The following is a 16,575-nucleotide window of genomic DNA, read 5'->3' on the forward strand; positions in this document are numbered from 1 at the left end:
ATCAAAGACGTGTTTATTACATGGTGTTTACCTGTAGCCACTCATCTGCACTTGATGGACAGTCAAGTGCAGATCTAATCTGCACTTGATGGATATAAAGGTCCAATGACATCCCACAGCACCTGGCACACCGACGACACAATGACACAGGCTGTCCAGCGTCCATTTAGGAAACTGAAACAACATGAGCGGATCGTTTCCCCTGCAAACAAGAACATGTACAAAATAAATATATAAACAAATTCAGAGAGTGTGCACATTCCCATAGGGGTGCAAGATTAACTAAATGGGAAAATATGCATGCTTAAAGGAAGTCAATAACAACTTTACAATAACAACATTACCTGCTCAACTTAACTGACAGGTATGAAATTACCTATCACCCTTAAAATCCGTTCACTGCACCAGCCAAATTTCCGTTAGGTAACGCATTTCCAAGCTGATAGTGCGGCAGGTTCACTGATACCGCGCGAAAATCTGACATAAACGCTTTTTATGTTTCATTTCACAGACAACATGAAACGTCCTCGACAGTTACATGCACGTGTGTTTTTGACATCTTACCTGACAGTTTGCGCAAGCCGGTTCTCGGGGCAGATTGCTTTCCGGAACTTAGTGGCTTTCGTCCGAATATGGGGTCCGACAAGATGCACGAGCGTGTCGCAAGTACGTGGAGGTATCCTTAGGTACTTACGAATGCAAAATACATAACGTATAGCACAACACCACATCGAGGATCCTATTTCCCGTAATTAATTGTTGCCACTAATAACAATACATATCAACTTACTCTCGGTAGTACTCCACGTCGCGATCTCGCAGAAAGGGTAGTAGTTTGGTAGCGTGACCAAGCTTTTCGCACTTTTGGAGAGCAGGACGAACCTCCTCTCTTCGGCGAATGCTTCTGCGACCTCATGCATCGCCAGGAAAGTGCTTGCCAACAGGCCTAGCAGCACTGCCTCCTCTTGCTCAGGGTTCACTGTCGTTACATGCAGCGATGAAGCGCAAAATAAAAAGTTACAGGCCTGCGCGTCACACGCAGCACAGTCACAGCGTAAGCTGGCGGAGCGGCTCAAGAGTAGCTCCAATTTGGGCACTACGCACAACAGGGTCTTCGCGGCAGTCTGTTCGCCTCGTTTTGACGAGAACGATCTGAACTGTCCGCCCGGCGCCGACTGCGAGCTGCGGCTTGTAATGCTCTCTGCACAGCAGTATGCTGAGCCTGATCAAGCCTTACAACTACAACTTACATGTCGGGCGCACCGCCTTTGCAAGCACCTTAACTAGATGGCGCCACCATACTGGCGGAGGCTCGGCAGCTCGGGAGCGCATTGATTGCGCACCTCGTCTGAATCGCATATCGTTGTCTGCGCCTGCGGACGCTGCGTTTGCAGGCATCTTACCTAGATGGCGCCACCATATTGGCGGAGGCTCGAGTCGTCTCCCCCTGCGTTCTTGCCTTATATATGGGTATTTTCCGCGCCCCGATAGCAAGCGCTTGCGTGGCTCAGTAGTAGAGTATCCGACTCCCACGCAGCGGGCGCGGGTTTGATCCCGGCGGGAATCGGGTACTTTTTTCGCGTTTGCTCATCTCACATCTCGCGTTTCCCATGATTACCATCTAATTTACTTAATTTTCGAAGCATTGGCTACTAAGCAAATGCACCGTAACAGCCAGTGTCCCGTCTCTTGAAGAACTTCCTTGCTGATATTGGTTGTGCGATGACGATGGCGTCGGGGTATGGACACGTTGTAGCCTCTGTTGCCAGCACTCTGCCAGTGTCGTTTCGGCCCTCCACTGATTGTGTGTACGTCGCGTTCAGGCGTCGCACATTGCTTTACAGCTTATCTAAGATTTCTTTACTTCTACTTATCCTTGCCGGCCAAGGTATCTTGATTAGTCTGCAATCATCATTCCTACATAGGTATGGGCTTAGTATCTTGCACTCTTTTTCTTCCAATATAAATTGACACATTGTGCAACATTTCTCTGTACAGAATGTTTATGGATATGAATGACCATCATGTTTCATGGAAGTTCAACTTGAAACGGCCTTCCTCTGGTACAAAGGAGCAAACGTAGAGAAGTTGTTGACGGTAATAGGTTGATTCACCTGTAATCTCGATGTCATTTCGGGTGCTAGATTAAAAAAACATTGACGTCTTATTGTTGTCAATCTGGTGTGTTGCTTGACAGCCATAGGCCCGATCCCTAGTTGCTGAGAGCATTAGCACAGTGCTCCACGAAGGTATAATGCAGTATCACCCCCTTGAAAGTGCCCGTTTCTCAGTTACTTGTACCTCAATGAGTGATTCGTGAGCAAAACCACTTTTCTCAATGGCATACGTGTGCAACAGAGATACGAACTTGCACTAGCACTAGTGATTTTAGTGGCACACTTACGTGTTCTTTTAAACAACCCTGACTAATTTGGTGAGAAAAGTACGACAATTTAAAAGCAAACTTCACCGTTAAATATTACTGCCTAAAATAAACGGAACAGCATTCGCCATAGGCTTATAAGAAAAATGCAGCCAAGTACGAAACCTGCCCTGGGATACTTTGTATAACATAACATGGGAGGGTCCTAAATAGTTCTTTCTGTTTTCTGCCAATGTTTCCTATGACTACCGTGCTTGAGTGCATGCCCCACTCTGCGTAGGATTTCTGAGTACCATTTTGTTTTATTTGTTTCTTCAAATACTATAAAGGACCTGGTGCCCATGATGTTTGTTTGAGGGAAATTAGCTTTTTTTTATTACAAGGCCACAAAAGTCAACAATGATGCACAGTTATTGTGCCGGCAACAGACAGAACATAAAAATATAGAGCAAGTGAAGATAGGAAGTATACAGGCTATTTCACAAAAAATAACTGGCAGGATAATAATTATAGGCACGTATTCTTTTTTCAAGAACTCTAACCTTACCAATCTCGCACGTTTGAGTGGTCACCCCAAAAATGTTTTACACTCGACATTTGCGGTTGTCTTAAAAACCTCAAACATCAGTATTTATTGTTCAACTTAATTGGAAAATATCCTGCAGTCGCTCGTATGGTTTCGCCAACTTGGTGCGCGCTGATGTTTATCATCAAAAGTTGATATCACTGTCGCCGCAAAGCTCTCTACGTTGCTTGGGAACCACCACGCCACAAGTGTCTTCGAATTGGTCGATGCACTCCTGTGGCAAGGACTGAATGGTATCTGTCCGGACCCATAGCGAGCATTCTGCACGTCGAAAAGGTAAGCGACATCAGTGAAATCCAGAAAAAAATTTCAGAATCCTTACACTACTGTTAAGATGGAAGGCAGTGAAGCTGTGACTCTGGTGGGTCTGCTGTAGTGAATATTGCTATAGTGAATTTATATATTACCATTATTGACTATATTGAGCGTCTTCCGCATGGTAGTCAAAGAGCGAGGACACCGGCCTCTTGATTTCGGCCGGCGCGATGGTCAAGTAGTGCGTTTGCTGAGCCAAGTCCACCTCATCGTCATAGACCTGCGTATGAGCCACAGCTTTTGTAGCCGCAGCACTCTGCACGGCAGCGTCAGGATCCTGTGAGATCTCTCCCACTCCTGCTCTCGGCGGATCATAGCCGCGTCGAGGGACACGTCTTCTTCTGTGGTAGCCAAGGCGACCCCCAGATTCTGCGGCAGGCGCTAAAGTAACGGTTTACGCAGAAGCGGGCTGTTTGCCTGATTTGACACACGTTAGCCACACGAGATTTCGTTCTTACTTACTTTCTTTCGTCCTCTCTTTCTTTCTCTCTTTCTTTATTTCTTTCATTCCTTCCTTCCTTCCTGCCTTCCTTCCTTCTTTCTCTCTTTCTTTCTTGTACCTGGCTCATACTCACATGTATGCCAGTATGCGCCACACGTGATTTTATTAGCATTAATCGTGACGTAACTGACGAACATGTGATGTTATTTATTTGAGATGACCTATCAGTCATATTAGTCATACATTCGTACCCTTCCATGCCAATTTTGGTATATACCGAGAAACCAAGTGAACGAGACGCCTCTTCATCCGGTGTACACGGACGCGATCTCCGGGAACCTAGCCTATAAAAGCTTTGCTGTGAAATTCTAACGCACAACGCGTTTGCTCCGCAGCCTCCGTTCCTGTATGTGTTCCTATATCGGGTGCATACCGTGCTGAAGGTGATGACCATCATCGACATCATCATCATCCCACTTTAATTTCCACCGTAGGACGAAGGCCTCTTCCAGGAATCCCAATTCACCGAGTCTTCCGAAGACCCACGCTAGGATGTACCTGCACTTGCCGCCACACTGTCTAAATTTAATAACTAGTTGTCATCGACTGTACTGATCTTTACATGGCAGCCATTTTGTTCATTTATTGGTCTGCTGGCTTTCTGCTCTTTCAATTGCGAGACAAATCAAACTTTGTTCTTCCACTTAACTATATTTGAACAAAAAATAGTCACCATTAAAACAGGGTCCCATAACGCAAAGGAGTAAAGCCTCGCAGAAATAGCGTCTTCACCGGTTCGCATAACCGCGACTCAAACGGTGTTAGGGGTTGCGTCGGGAACGCTGCTTACCGAGTATAGCGTAAGCTCATTCAGCAGTGCATGTGTCGTCTCTTTCTTTTCCCCTCTGTTCGCGTTTTCTTTTCGCGCCGCTGGTAACTTTCCAACCAGCAATTGTCCAAGCTTACGTCGAAGCTGTTCTTCGCGTTCTCCATCTACCTTCCTCAGCTGTGAAAGAACCCACCACCACGTCCGCTGTCCAAGACACCGAAGGCAAACGCGGAGAAAGAGGCAAAGAAACTCGGTACACATGATACACATAAAGCCCAGTAAGAACATTTTCAGGAATGCCTCACCCACTCTTTTGGTTACCCTGCCTGAAAGATCGGCCCGCGTTTCCGCCCACGTTAAACCGTTAGCGAGGGTGCCCATTTAACATTGGTGCCAGTATCGGTTCGCGAAGTCGCAGCGTTTGATTACAATGTCTTTGGGATCAGACCAATGTCGATTACACTGTCGGCGGGATCCACCTAGAGTGTTTGCTGGGACACATGACGACACCGCAAGTTTCAAGGCGGTGGCTGAATAAAGCTTCCTTATAGAACATTCGTGAGCACACATGCTGCCCACATGTATCAGAACCGGCACACCAAGTGACCACCTTTGATTACAAACTCTTAGGGAAGAGCCCAGTTCACTCGGCGAACAACCACGCAATGAAACACCAGACCCAGGGGAGGTAGACAAAAAACACGCTTTGCTTTGAAAGAGAGTCTATTTCCCAAACTTGCATCACAACACTTACGATGTCCGAGGATTTCAAAGTCTAGAATAGCACAAGTGTCGTAGTCTGTGTAGTAGAGCCTTCCTTCTCTTGGTGTGGGATCTGAAATAGTGTTAGGAACTCTACATCATCAACGAGGAACATGCGTGATTACAGTCTTGCACGACTATTCCATTTTTTGTCAACGTTACCATATCTTAGATCTTTTTTAGCAATACAATATCACATAAGTTAGGTCTCCTGTGTAAGACTGGTAACCGATAATCTTCATCGTATTTTATCTCCACTACAAGACAACGAACGACCATTCAATCCGATCTGCGGTTACCCCCAGCTTATGTTAGGAGGCTGTTAGAAATGAGGAAATGTTAGAAATGTTAGGAGGCTGTTAGAAATGCATGGGCGTTCCAGTTAATTTTGTGCTTCAATGCAAAAAGCGACGTTTTGTTAAGAACCTAACTGGAACGCCAATGCATTTCTCCGCAAAGTTCGCGAATTATGATCTCGAAACAAGTGTCATCCCGAGAATTTGTTCCAAGTGGATCCGCCTTGCGAACTCCACGGCTACAATTTGTAAATTGCAATATTGGCCATCAGGTAATTATTTAAAAGGTAATTGGTGAATTTCTGTTAATTATTCGATTATGCATTTCAATTTCTTGTGCAAGTAATGTCCGCCTCTTCGTGTTGACCAGCTCATGAACTAGAATTGAGCTATCTGCCACAGGCCACCTTTAATAATTTTTGAAAGTGTTCGCTGAAACACCTTATATATATATATATATATATATATATATATATACATATATATATATATATACAGTGAAGTAGACGCGCGTATGAAGCGGTTTATTAATGTGTCGGCCGGGGTCCGGCCTTCATCAGAATAGTTACCCGCACCCAGAATCGCTTTTTTCGGATATATATATATATATATATATATATATATATATATATATATTGTAACGTAATAGAGTCGGTTTGTCGTATGGCTACATCGACAGCTGTGTTTGTCAATGCCGATTCATCCTTTTCAATTTCTTTGCAAATTTTTTTACGGCTTAATAGATTCTTGCATCTCTGCTTTCACAATGAAACTTCTGGGCCGGATGAGGTTTTTTTACACTTAACAATGTGTGCAAAATAAAAACATACTATTTAAAACTCTCTGTGACAAATAATAGGTCATTTTGGGACAATTATTGTGCCTACAAAGTGTGCTCGGTCGACACTCAACACTTATTATTGATCATCAGGCATAGGCCAATCCGTTGGAGCGGTATTGTTTTAGAAACATTTTTTAATGTGCATCAAAAGGGGGGTTATTTACTTGTTGCCTGGCAGAAGACTTCCTAGTATCCGTGAATAAATAAGTCAGGGTAAAAGTACCTTCACGGTAAGTTGTGGAAAAATGTGGAAACAGTACTACCATTCGTACCTTGAGGAGACCAAAATTGAATTGTTCCAGGTTCGTTTCCAACTCTTTGAGGGAATGGAACATCTAGCCTGAAAACATAAGGCACAAGATCCATCATTTTATTTATGTGCCCTCTTAGCCCTCTTCTGCTAACACACACACACCAAATCAAACAGTAGACGACCAGCAATCGCGTGTTTAAGTCCTCAAGCTCCTCCTATTGCATGCTTTGCGATGCAACCCAGGACGCGAAGTGTCACAAATATCGTATAATGAGATTTACGTACTCAATAAGAAACTACACGCGATCAAAATTATTGCGGCGCCCTCCACTAAAGCGTCTCTTATAGCCGCAGTGCTGCTTTTTGACGTTAGACGCCATGAAGGATCAGTGAAATCAATCAATCAAATATGGCGCCATGTGCGGAAAATTGGATGCCATATTTACGAATGGCGTTTGCTGGTATGCTGAAAGCGAGAGTACATGTGTAAATATAGATCTAAGGAAGTAAACCTAAGTAAAACACGCACCTCCCAATTTGCGTATAACAGCGTGTGGTGTCTTCTCAGGGCTTTGGAGGTCCGATGCCCTCTATATTCATTTTATTTATTTTGTAACCAATGCTAACAAGAATATCGAGCATATGTTCTTACTTCTAATATGCGATGCTAATAAAAATTTAATTCTAACATAACAGGAGCACAATACATTAGGAGCTTGGAATAGGCTGTCAATGTTAAGTAAGAAAATGTGTAAAGTAAGCTACAGCGTATCTTGGGCGCATATTGTAAGAGTACAGAAATTAACCACTAGTGATAAAGATTTGCGCTATATAGCTACTCTTGCTACGGAAGCTACCTCCATGTAGCTTATTTGTAGTTTACTGTGAAGGAATTGCGATTAGGATGAAAATGTGGAGGAATGCCTCAGGACATGCACTGACATTGTTTAGGCCAATGGCCGATTCATTTCGGAAACCGCTGCTAGTCTCCGTTCACGTCGTCTTGTAAATTCAAACCTGTCGCTGTTCGTCATCCCATTTCCTTGCTCTTCAAGTTAACTCTTTATCGATGGCCCGGTGATATGTACTCAAAAATAGTGCGAGACAATGCGCCTTGTGCCTAAATTTACTCATGCAGGGATTTAAAAAAAAATTTACTTCAACCTAACAGACTTGGCTGTATTTTCCTGTAGTTTTTCTTGGAAACCACATTCGAGCCACAAAGGTTGAAAGAAAAATAACCACGATCACTACCAGATTCTCCCGGTACCAGTGGCATGGCATCGCCCAACTTCTATGCGCAGCTGACCAAATATAAATAGAGCTCACATACACAAACTGTACACCTCTATAAATGGATTCATGAGGCTGCTTCCTGTTTAATTTGTGAAGTGATATTGTGCTTTCTTATTTCTTAATCCTTCATATTTCTCGGCTTACTGCCTGATGAAGCTGCTCCTGGGAGCCGGCTCATATCTACGTGATGAAAAGAGAATTCGAGATTTTTATACTTGTTTGAAGACCCTGGAGGCCGGAATGTCCATACGAACGTTGCGGTCTTTGCGACAGGATCGAACTCCGTTCTTTTTGCCTCCATGCACTCAAATATGGAATCATTGTTTGAATCCGAGAGAGATACAACGTGCGGAAAGCTCTCAAACACCTGCGGTAAAGAAAGTAATCAGGATTACTACATGAAATGAGGAAAGCTGCTTAACCAGCGCACTGGCTACGGAAAATCACACAGCTAGTTGCAGTTGCAAGTGCTAAGGCTGTATGGTAAGTTCTCAGGCCATCCTGCAAAATTTTCATGCAAAGGCACCACTCTCTAAATAAATACGACAGTGTCCGGATATATATTTCAAAAAATCCGAGGACGCATAAGTATTTCTTGTGAGTTGTGAGAGGCAAAGCATTAATATCCAATTGAACGCCGCTGAGCGGTCCCTCGAGTTATGGTCTCCTCGCGGGCAAGCGAGTGCGTTGGCCCGATTGGCACGTTTTGATTAGGCCTTACCGAGGCGGCAGATAAAACGCAGGCGAGAGCTTGCGCGGACAAGGAATGCGCCGATAACAAAGGCTTCCGAGAGCCAGAGAGAGGGTTACAGTGGCGTACCGACGGTGGGGGGGGGGGGGGTAGTCGGGGGTTGTAACCCCCTCCTGAGGCCGACTTAGCCCCCCCTCCCCTCCCTTTGTTTAACCCCTTTTCTTTCCTTACGCATTTAAGTACTGCAACTAAGATGTAAGATGCGCAATCGTCTGCACACTCGCAAAAAGCGCATTTTTTGACAACTTCCCGTGAAGAAATAGAAATTAGTGCTGTTTCGATGGTATTGGCAAACTTTCAACCCCCCCTGGCAGAGATCCTGGGTGCGCTACTGGAGGGTTACGTAGCGTTGTGGCGATGCCATCTCCCCTCACGCAACACCTGGCGCGCTTTGTGAGCCGTTTCGCCCGCCCTGCTCTGTCGAGGCGTGCTCGAGCGGTGTCGTCGCAGCCAATGCGAGTTTAGGCTGCTACAGACACCGTACGCCGGCTTTTTCGCTGAATGAGCCATTTGCCACTATCGCATCAAAAATAAAACGCTTGTGTGCTAGATGCCCTTGTGGCGGTCGGCGGCAGGCGAAAATAAGCTAATTAAAGGAAATCCGAAGACGCAAGCAAGTCACGGTTATCTAACCAGTAGCAAAAGCTTTCCGTATAAATGTCATTCAGCTTCATTCAGCTTTGGAAGCCTTTTGGACTAACCTACTACCTTGTAGGCAAATATAGCTTTACAAAAGTATAGTGCCTTCGTTGGGCTTAAGCGATGTTTGAATTTCTGGAATTACGTACATTAATAAAGAAGTTAGCTGTAACATTTCAGTCACACTGACAGGCCACAATTAGGTACCAGGCGGACGCGCCGTGGTTGCTTAGTGTTTATGGTGTTGGGCTTCGCGACGAGGTCCTCGTCGCGGTTAGGCTTAAAAGTATTCTAAAAGTATTCTATAAAATATAACCTCTCATGTGCCTATTCCCGATACACTTTCTGCGTCCTAACTAAATAAATAATACTTCTCTCATTTTCTGCTGCTCGGGATGTTTTCGGGATGCTTAAACAGCTACACTGTTAAAAATGACCTGGCAGTATAACGTCGTCGAGATCTTTCGGCCCCTATACGACATCACTCTACCAACTCTTCTTCGTTGAAGGATTCTTTTTAACGGCATTTTTAGCATTCCATTATCCACCAACGGCAATTTTCGACCGGCCACCGCAAGCTCAGCAAGGTGAAGCGGACAAATCATAGACGCCGGCACTGCCCTCCTCATCTGGTTATCTACTTCCACTGAGCACGTTAGCTCGGACCCACCGAAACCCTCCCAACTTCTGCGCGCTCTTCGTGTCTTGTCAGCCAAAGAGATAAGAAAAACCTGTCAAGGTGTGCAATGCTATTCGCTTTTAACGTAAATAAAAGTGACCTCTGATAATTGAAGGGAGCGTTTGATTGGGCTGTTCAAACAACTCTGAGGGGCACCGCGCGATCCTTGCTTCGACGGGTACGTAAATTTGACATCAGGAGACTGGAATAAAATCCGAATGGAATGGTGTTACCTCATACAGCTCCATGTTTGGTACAATTTTTATAACAAACTAGTGGCAGTCAACTCTGCATTATGGCTACTAGGCTACAAGACAGGCAATACTTTGCCAAATCGAAAAGACGTTAACCAGATAGATCCGTAAGTATTTCAGGTATTCAAAGAATGCAACTCGAAGGTAATACCAGGTCACTAGCTAGGCAAACATTTCCAGCTGTCATTAAAGACGGCATCTATTTAATACGTTCGCTTTGCTTAGGTTATTATTTTATTACACGGATGAAGGCAGCAAAAACACAGATCGCACAAATAACATGGTAATAACCCAGCTGACAACTTCGACTTGCGACAATCATATTCCTTCAAGGCAACGTGTGTTCAAATAAAGTCACATACTATATCCCTTGTTTTATGTGACTTGAAATGCATAGACTTCTTCGGTTATGTTTTAAGAAACACAGACTACCTTGAATAAATGCAAAGCCTATGTATTTTCAAGATCTATAACGCACGATTGGTGCCCATTCCGGCCAAAGAATATAGAAAATTATTACAGCATCAGGCCCGTGCGTGATAGTATTTGGCTGATGTTTAGCGCTGGTATGAATTCACTCCAACATGTTTGATTATATAAAGCGTATCCGGTGTCATTCCCTCTTCATGACAAAAAAATGTTATATCGCGTGCACTGTTGCTATTATTGAACTGTTTACCAAAAAATGTTGCACTTTTATTCCCTAATAATCAGAATTTTTTTTCAACACGAATCCAATCATTGAAATATCGTATTAATCGCTGAAATACTGAATTGATGAACATTGGAGACTGTAAAATTGAGAAGCAAATATAGTTCATTTACATCTACCACTTTTTGTTTGATGGGTTCGATAGTTTAGAGAGAGCTGGCATATGGGTATTTTTTTACACTGCTGGGCGCACTTATTAGGTTTAGCGAATTTATGAACACTGGTTTTCTTTTGATTTCGCCCGACAGTTGAAATGAAAAACAGAATGCTTCCCCTACCCCAGCTCAGGCGTTGTTTAGTGACATAGAGAGATATTGGTGCTATGAATGTCATAAATTTGCTAACTGCATCACAGTAAACGTATTCTTAAGATTCTTAGCCAACTTCTTTTTGAGTAGTGTAATCTACGACGAAAAAGCAAATCCATCAGGATTTACCGTATGCGCACGGTACCTTCAGTGTATCTGCGGTGTCGTGTGTCAACTTCTGGCTACCACCAGGCGCTCCTAGTTTGGTCAGAACTAGTGCAGGCCACGAGACGGAAACTAGAATGATCAAAAACGTTCGAGGCATTGTCTCCACCTAGGCTTTGCCAGCCTTAGAAGGAAGATGGTAGTCTGCGTTCAATTCCGGAACCTATATTTCTGTACTTTCGCGGCAGTGCGGATCCAATTTATTGCGTTGGCGTGGCGCGTATTTTCCCTTTATGTTTTGAAACGAAAATTTCTTTTTCTGCGGTCATCAGAATGTACTGGTACGGCCCAGAAGTCTGTGGACGGGATTTCTACACTCCCGCTGAATACGGCAATCACACATGCCGATTTATGTGAAATGATTAGCTACTCGGGGCGATGGTGACCGTTTTTCATCAATGTAGGATACCTTAGGCATTAGAACTACGCCGTGACATTTGCTACAAACAGCACATCAATGTTTCTTTAATTTCATTAAACAAGAGCGCGGTACTGACAGCAGCAGCTGCGGCTCGTTTTTACGCTATATCGGAATATGGATACGTCATAGAAACAAAAGTAACACAAGTTGGGAGGAGCATGAGCACTCAATTTCACGCACGAGCACGCCAACTTCATAAGTGCAGCTGTCCAAGCCTCAGTGTGAAGCGGCTGTCCACTGGCCGTGATGAACTCTGAACACATGTACAGTAAATGCTTCCGGCTTTCGTAAAATTCTCTCAGGTCCATTTTGTAAGACAATTTTTTCATTTAGTTGTGAGCTCCAGGATAGGACACGGAGACGGCGCCTATTGGCTCGCATAATCTACATTCATGTTTTATCACAAGAACCTGCGTAATAGAATACGCGTATTATTTTACTTCATAAAACAACAAACTGGATTTTCTTTCGGCTGCAATGAAGACGCAAATCTGAGCATCTTTACTGACGAGCTTGCCCTACGGCTTAAATGCAACTATCACAGTATCCGTCACAAAAGGTAGATATGTCTTTTAAAAAGGACTAGTTTTCTTTGCAAAATTACAATTTCAAGCCTTAATTTGCGTTGTATACGTTAATGATGTCCGCTAGAAAAAATAAAGAAGGACGCCCATAATAATCGTTCTGCGAGGATTTAAAAAAACATTTCTCCCATTCAGCTCGGCCAGGTACCAGTAACTGTAAGCACGTCTCATTGTCCACCCTACGGACTACACTGACACATCCTGCGTTTCGATGAGTCTCATTCAAAGCTCGTCGCACACATATAGTGCAGTCCGTCTGAACATGCACTTTTTTCCTTTTCATTCTACGTCTCAGACCGGCTCGGTGACTCGTTATTCTGCTACTAAGCACTAAGGCATATGTTTGATTTCCATCTCGAACGCACTTGAATGGAAGTTCACTAATAATTCGATAGCGCAGGAAGTTTCGGTGTGCTTAAAAAAAAGCTCCAGTAGGAGTAGCTCATAGTCTTGACGATACTTTAGGATGCTAAATTCAAACAAGCAAACCCTTTCACTCTGAAATTTCGAACTATTTCTCCCATGAGCAAAAATCAGGAGTCCTAGCGCTTATCACAATTAGGATACTATCAGTGATCGAAAAAGAAATGTCGTTGGAACCGACATGTCGACGAGTCGACTTGTCTTATCAGAAGAGGAATACAACGCCCCTTGTCGAAGCTTTGACCTCAGCTTTGACCTCAGCGAGAACTGTTAACCTCTTTTAGTATTACTTTAACGGCAAAGTATTTCTTTTCGGTAATTGGAGTTGGCAGGGTACTCCCTCAAGGTGTGCTTATTTAGTAGATAAGCCCCGCAATGTTTACAAGTTCGGTAGCCTGGGTTCCTGTTAACTTAATGCGTATTGTGTAGCGCAAAATTTTATCTGAATACATTATTCAGATAACATTCCGAATAATATATTATTCATATTATTTCATATTATCTGAACATAATATTCAAATATGTTGTCTGTTTATATTATTAGGATAACAGATTATCGTAACTGCACTAAGAAATGGTACGAAAATGCATAGTACAGTGGTCTGAAACGCAAGAACAATGACAACGTAGATTTGTTTGAGCGATTAGATTACACCTTCACCCATTCAGGTTTGATGCTGCTTCAAATTTTGTTGTTCTGCAATTGAGTTTGGTGTCCATCATTCACTTGTTTACCCGGTAGCATGCAGGAGGAGGAGGACAGTTGACAGTTGACAAGAACTTTATTAAAAGGTCCTGAGGAAAAAGATTGGGGGAGCCGAAGGCACCCCAATCAAGTTGGTGGCTCCGCCCATGACGGAACCGGGAGCTGGTGACTCTCGGCGACGTCGCGGGCCCTCTGGACGGCCTGTCGTTGATGCGTAAAGTCCACGCTTTGCAGTAGGGCGTCCCACTTGGACTTGTCGTGAAGATCAGAGCCCGCGTTGGACGGGCACAGCCAGAGCATATGATCGAAAGGAGGAATAAACTTTATTTACAGAATTGAGCAGACGGTAAAATCGTGCCAGGTGGGTGGCGTCCCTAGTCCAGGATGCCGTGGGCCTGAGCCGATACCTTGGTCCTGCACACCAGGCGAAGCGGGTCTTTATGGCTCGGGCTTGTCAGCTGGGCATCCCACTGCCCGACGGTTGATCCAGTGATGGGTGGTGTCGATGGGTTTACTTGGCATTCCCATACCATGTGGTAGAGGGTATTGGGCGCAGAGCAGAAGGCGCATTTGTGAGTATAGCTCGTAGGATACATGGCGTGCAGCAGGGTGCCGTGCGGGAATGTACCGGTCTGTAGTTTGAGGAACATCACCGCCTCTTCTCTTGTCACCTTGAGGATGCGGGTGTGGGAAGATCCTCCTACCCAGTCTGTATTGACTCAGGATATCGGCGTATCTTTTTGGGACGCTATCATGTTGGTATAACGGTGCTCGTGAACACGGTGGGATAGCCCGGAGAATGTGATCTCGGGCAGCGGCGTTAGCCTCTACGTTACCCGCCAGGGACTCGTGACCCGGGGCCCAGACAACGTACAGTCCTTGAAAATTGTCTAGTTTTTCGAGGATGCTCAGGGCTTGTTTGGAAATGCGGCCCTTTTGGTAATTTGTACACGCTGTTTGTGAGTCCGTGATGACTGTGATGTGATCTTCCTCTCGCTCGCCTGTAGTGGCCGCAAGGGCTATCGATGTTTCTTCCGCGCAGTCGATATCTGGAGTGCTTACCGAGGCCGATGCTACCTCTTGTCCTTGGCCGTTGATCACGCTGATAGCGTGGGCCACTCTGTTCTTGTACTTTGCCGTGTCGGTGTGTCTGACTTCTTGTTTTGGCCCTTCGTAGGCCTTACGTAGAGCTTGCACTCTCGCTCGCCTCCTTTCTTTGTTGTATTCAGGGTGCATGTTTCTCGGGATGCTGGCCACCGTGACCTTCTCCCTCAGGGGTAGAGGAACCCACTGTTTTGTGGACTCATTTTGGACTTAGTAGCCCAGTCTTATTAACGCGTCCCTGCCCGTGCTGGTGAGCTTAAGTCGCTTTATCTTGTTCGTCTTGTGGGCCTCTACTAGTTGCTCCCAAGTATTGTGGAGGCCCAGGCTGAGTAGCTTCTCCGTCGACGTCGTCGGTGGAAGCCCCAGTGCCAGCTTGTAGGTTTTTCGTATTAGTATGTTCAATTTGTCCCTCTCGCTGTTCTTGAGACCCAGGTACGAGGTGCCGTAAGTGACTCTGCTGATTATCAGGGCTTGTATTAATCTGATTGTGTCCTGCTCTTCCAGGCCGTGCTTTCGGTTAGTCACTCTTCGCACCAATTGCGCGACTTGGGTAACTGTCGCTTGCAGCTTTTTAATGGCGGCGATACCGGCACCGTCTTTCTGCAATGTGAGGCCCAGAATGCGGAGTACGTCCACCTTGGGTATGTTAACTCCATGTAGGGTCAACATTGCGTCTGGTGTCTCCTGCGGAGTTCACCCTGTTGTCCTCTTTTAGAGGATCAGGAGCTCCGACTTTTCCGGCGCGCATGAAAGACCGCAGCGGTGTAGATAATGTTCCGTCCTGTCGATGGCTTCCTGTAGGGCGTCTTGTTGTTCGCCTGCTGATCCCGTGCACGTTCACATGGTCAGGTCATCTGCATACATTGCGTGACGGATACCCCTGACCTTCTCCAAGAGGTTCGGCAATCCCCTCATCGCTATATTGAACAGCAACTGGGAGATTACCGACCCCTGGGGGGTTCCTTTCTGCGGTATCTGGAACTGCTCTGTCATGAGGTTCCCCAGGCCTATGGTCGCCGTTCTACCCGTCGGGAAGTCCCGGCCCTATTTGTATGTCCGCCATGCGCAGTTGGTATGTTGTAGGCTGTTTAGCACTGCTTCGTGTGAGACGTTCTCGAAGGCTCCCTTCACGTCGAGTGCCAGGTTGGCACTCTTGTGGCGTTAGCTGAGGCCGTCTATGACTTCTTCTTTTAGCTGAAGTAGAATGTCCTGGGTGGAGAAGTTGGGCTGGAAACCGAACATAGTGTTCGGCAGGTAGCCCCCCTTCTTCCAGGTAGGGCGAGAGTCGATTGTGGACCATGTGCTCGAAGAGTTTTCCCGCTCATGACGTGAGAGAGATCGGGCGCAGGTTCTGTAGTTTGATGGGCTTGCCGGGTTTCGGGATCATTGTTACGTCCACGTGCTTCCAGGAAGCCGGTATACTGCCGGTCTCCCAGCTTTCATTTATATGCATTAGTAAACTCTCCGTTGCCCGTCGTCCACGTTACAGAGGGTTTTGTCAGTTCTATCTCTGCTGGGCGTCGTGTTTCTCATGAGATTTCATAAGGCTGCCACAATCTCTGACTAGGTAAAAGGTTAGTCTAGATCCGGATTTGGTTCCCCCTGGTACTCTCTCAGCCCGTGAATGACGGGCTGCGCCTTCCGTTGTTGCGCGTCTCCGAGGTATTTCCCCGTTATGGCTTCGAGCACTTCTTCCTCGGTGCCATGGAGGTTGTGCATAAGGCTTTGTATGTGTTGCCCCGTAACAATTTTTGATTCCGTCTTGGCCAGAAGGGTCTTTAGAATGGCCCAGGTCTTTCGGTTGCTTAGGGTTGCCTGTAACTGGT

General features: G+C 45.4%; 1 protein-coding gene across 1 annotated transcript; it reads right to left on the reverse strand.

Moving 5' to 3' along the window:
* Positions 1-3,070: 3,070 nt before the first annotated feature.
* LOC125947521 (uncharacterized) lies at positions 3,071-8,366 on the reverse strand. The gene is made up of 4 exons (XM_049672413.1): positions 8,219-8,366; positions 6,727-6,794; positions 5,310-5,390; positions 3,071-3,230 (listed from the first exon to the last, which is right to left on the reverse strand). Exons 1-4 carry the CDS (start codon positions 8,302-8,304, stop codon positions 3,094-3,096), a joined length of 372 nt encoding a protein of 123 aa, XP_049528370.1. The 5' UTR covers positions 8,305-8,366; the 3' UTR covers positions 3,071-3,093.
* Between the last annotated feature and the right edge of the window lie 8,209 nt (positions 8,367-16,575).

The sequence above is a fragment of the Dermacentor silvarum genome, chromosome 8 (assembly GCF_013339745.2).
Source record: "Dermacentor silvarum isolate Dsil-2018 chromosome 8, BIME_Dsil_1.4, whole genome shotgun sequence".
Taxonomy (NCBI): domain Eukaryota; kingdom Metazoa; phylum Arthropoda; class Arachnida; order Ixodida; family Ixodidae; genus Dermacentor; species Dermacentor silvarum.

What these genes read in the sequence shown, in the direction of transcription:
- LOC125947521 (XM_049672413.1), bottom strand. Translation starts at nt 8,304, where the DNA reads ATGGAGGCAAAAAGAACGGAGTTCGATCCTGTCGCAAAGACCGCAACG. An exon ending in CCTCCAGGGTCTTCAAACAA is followed by an intron (nt 6,795 to 8,218) that starts GTATAAAAATCT and finishes TTATGTTTTCAG; the next exon opens with GCTAGATGTTCCATTCCCTC. An exon ending in TCAATTTTGGTCTCCTCAAG is followed by an intron (nt 5,391 to 6,726) that starts GTACGAATGGTA and finishes ACACTATTTCAG; the next exon opens with ATCCCACACCAAGAGAAGGA.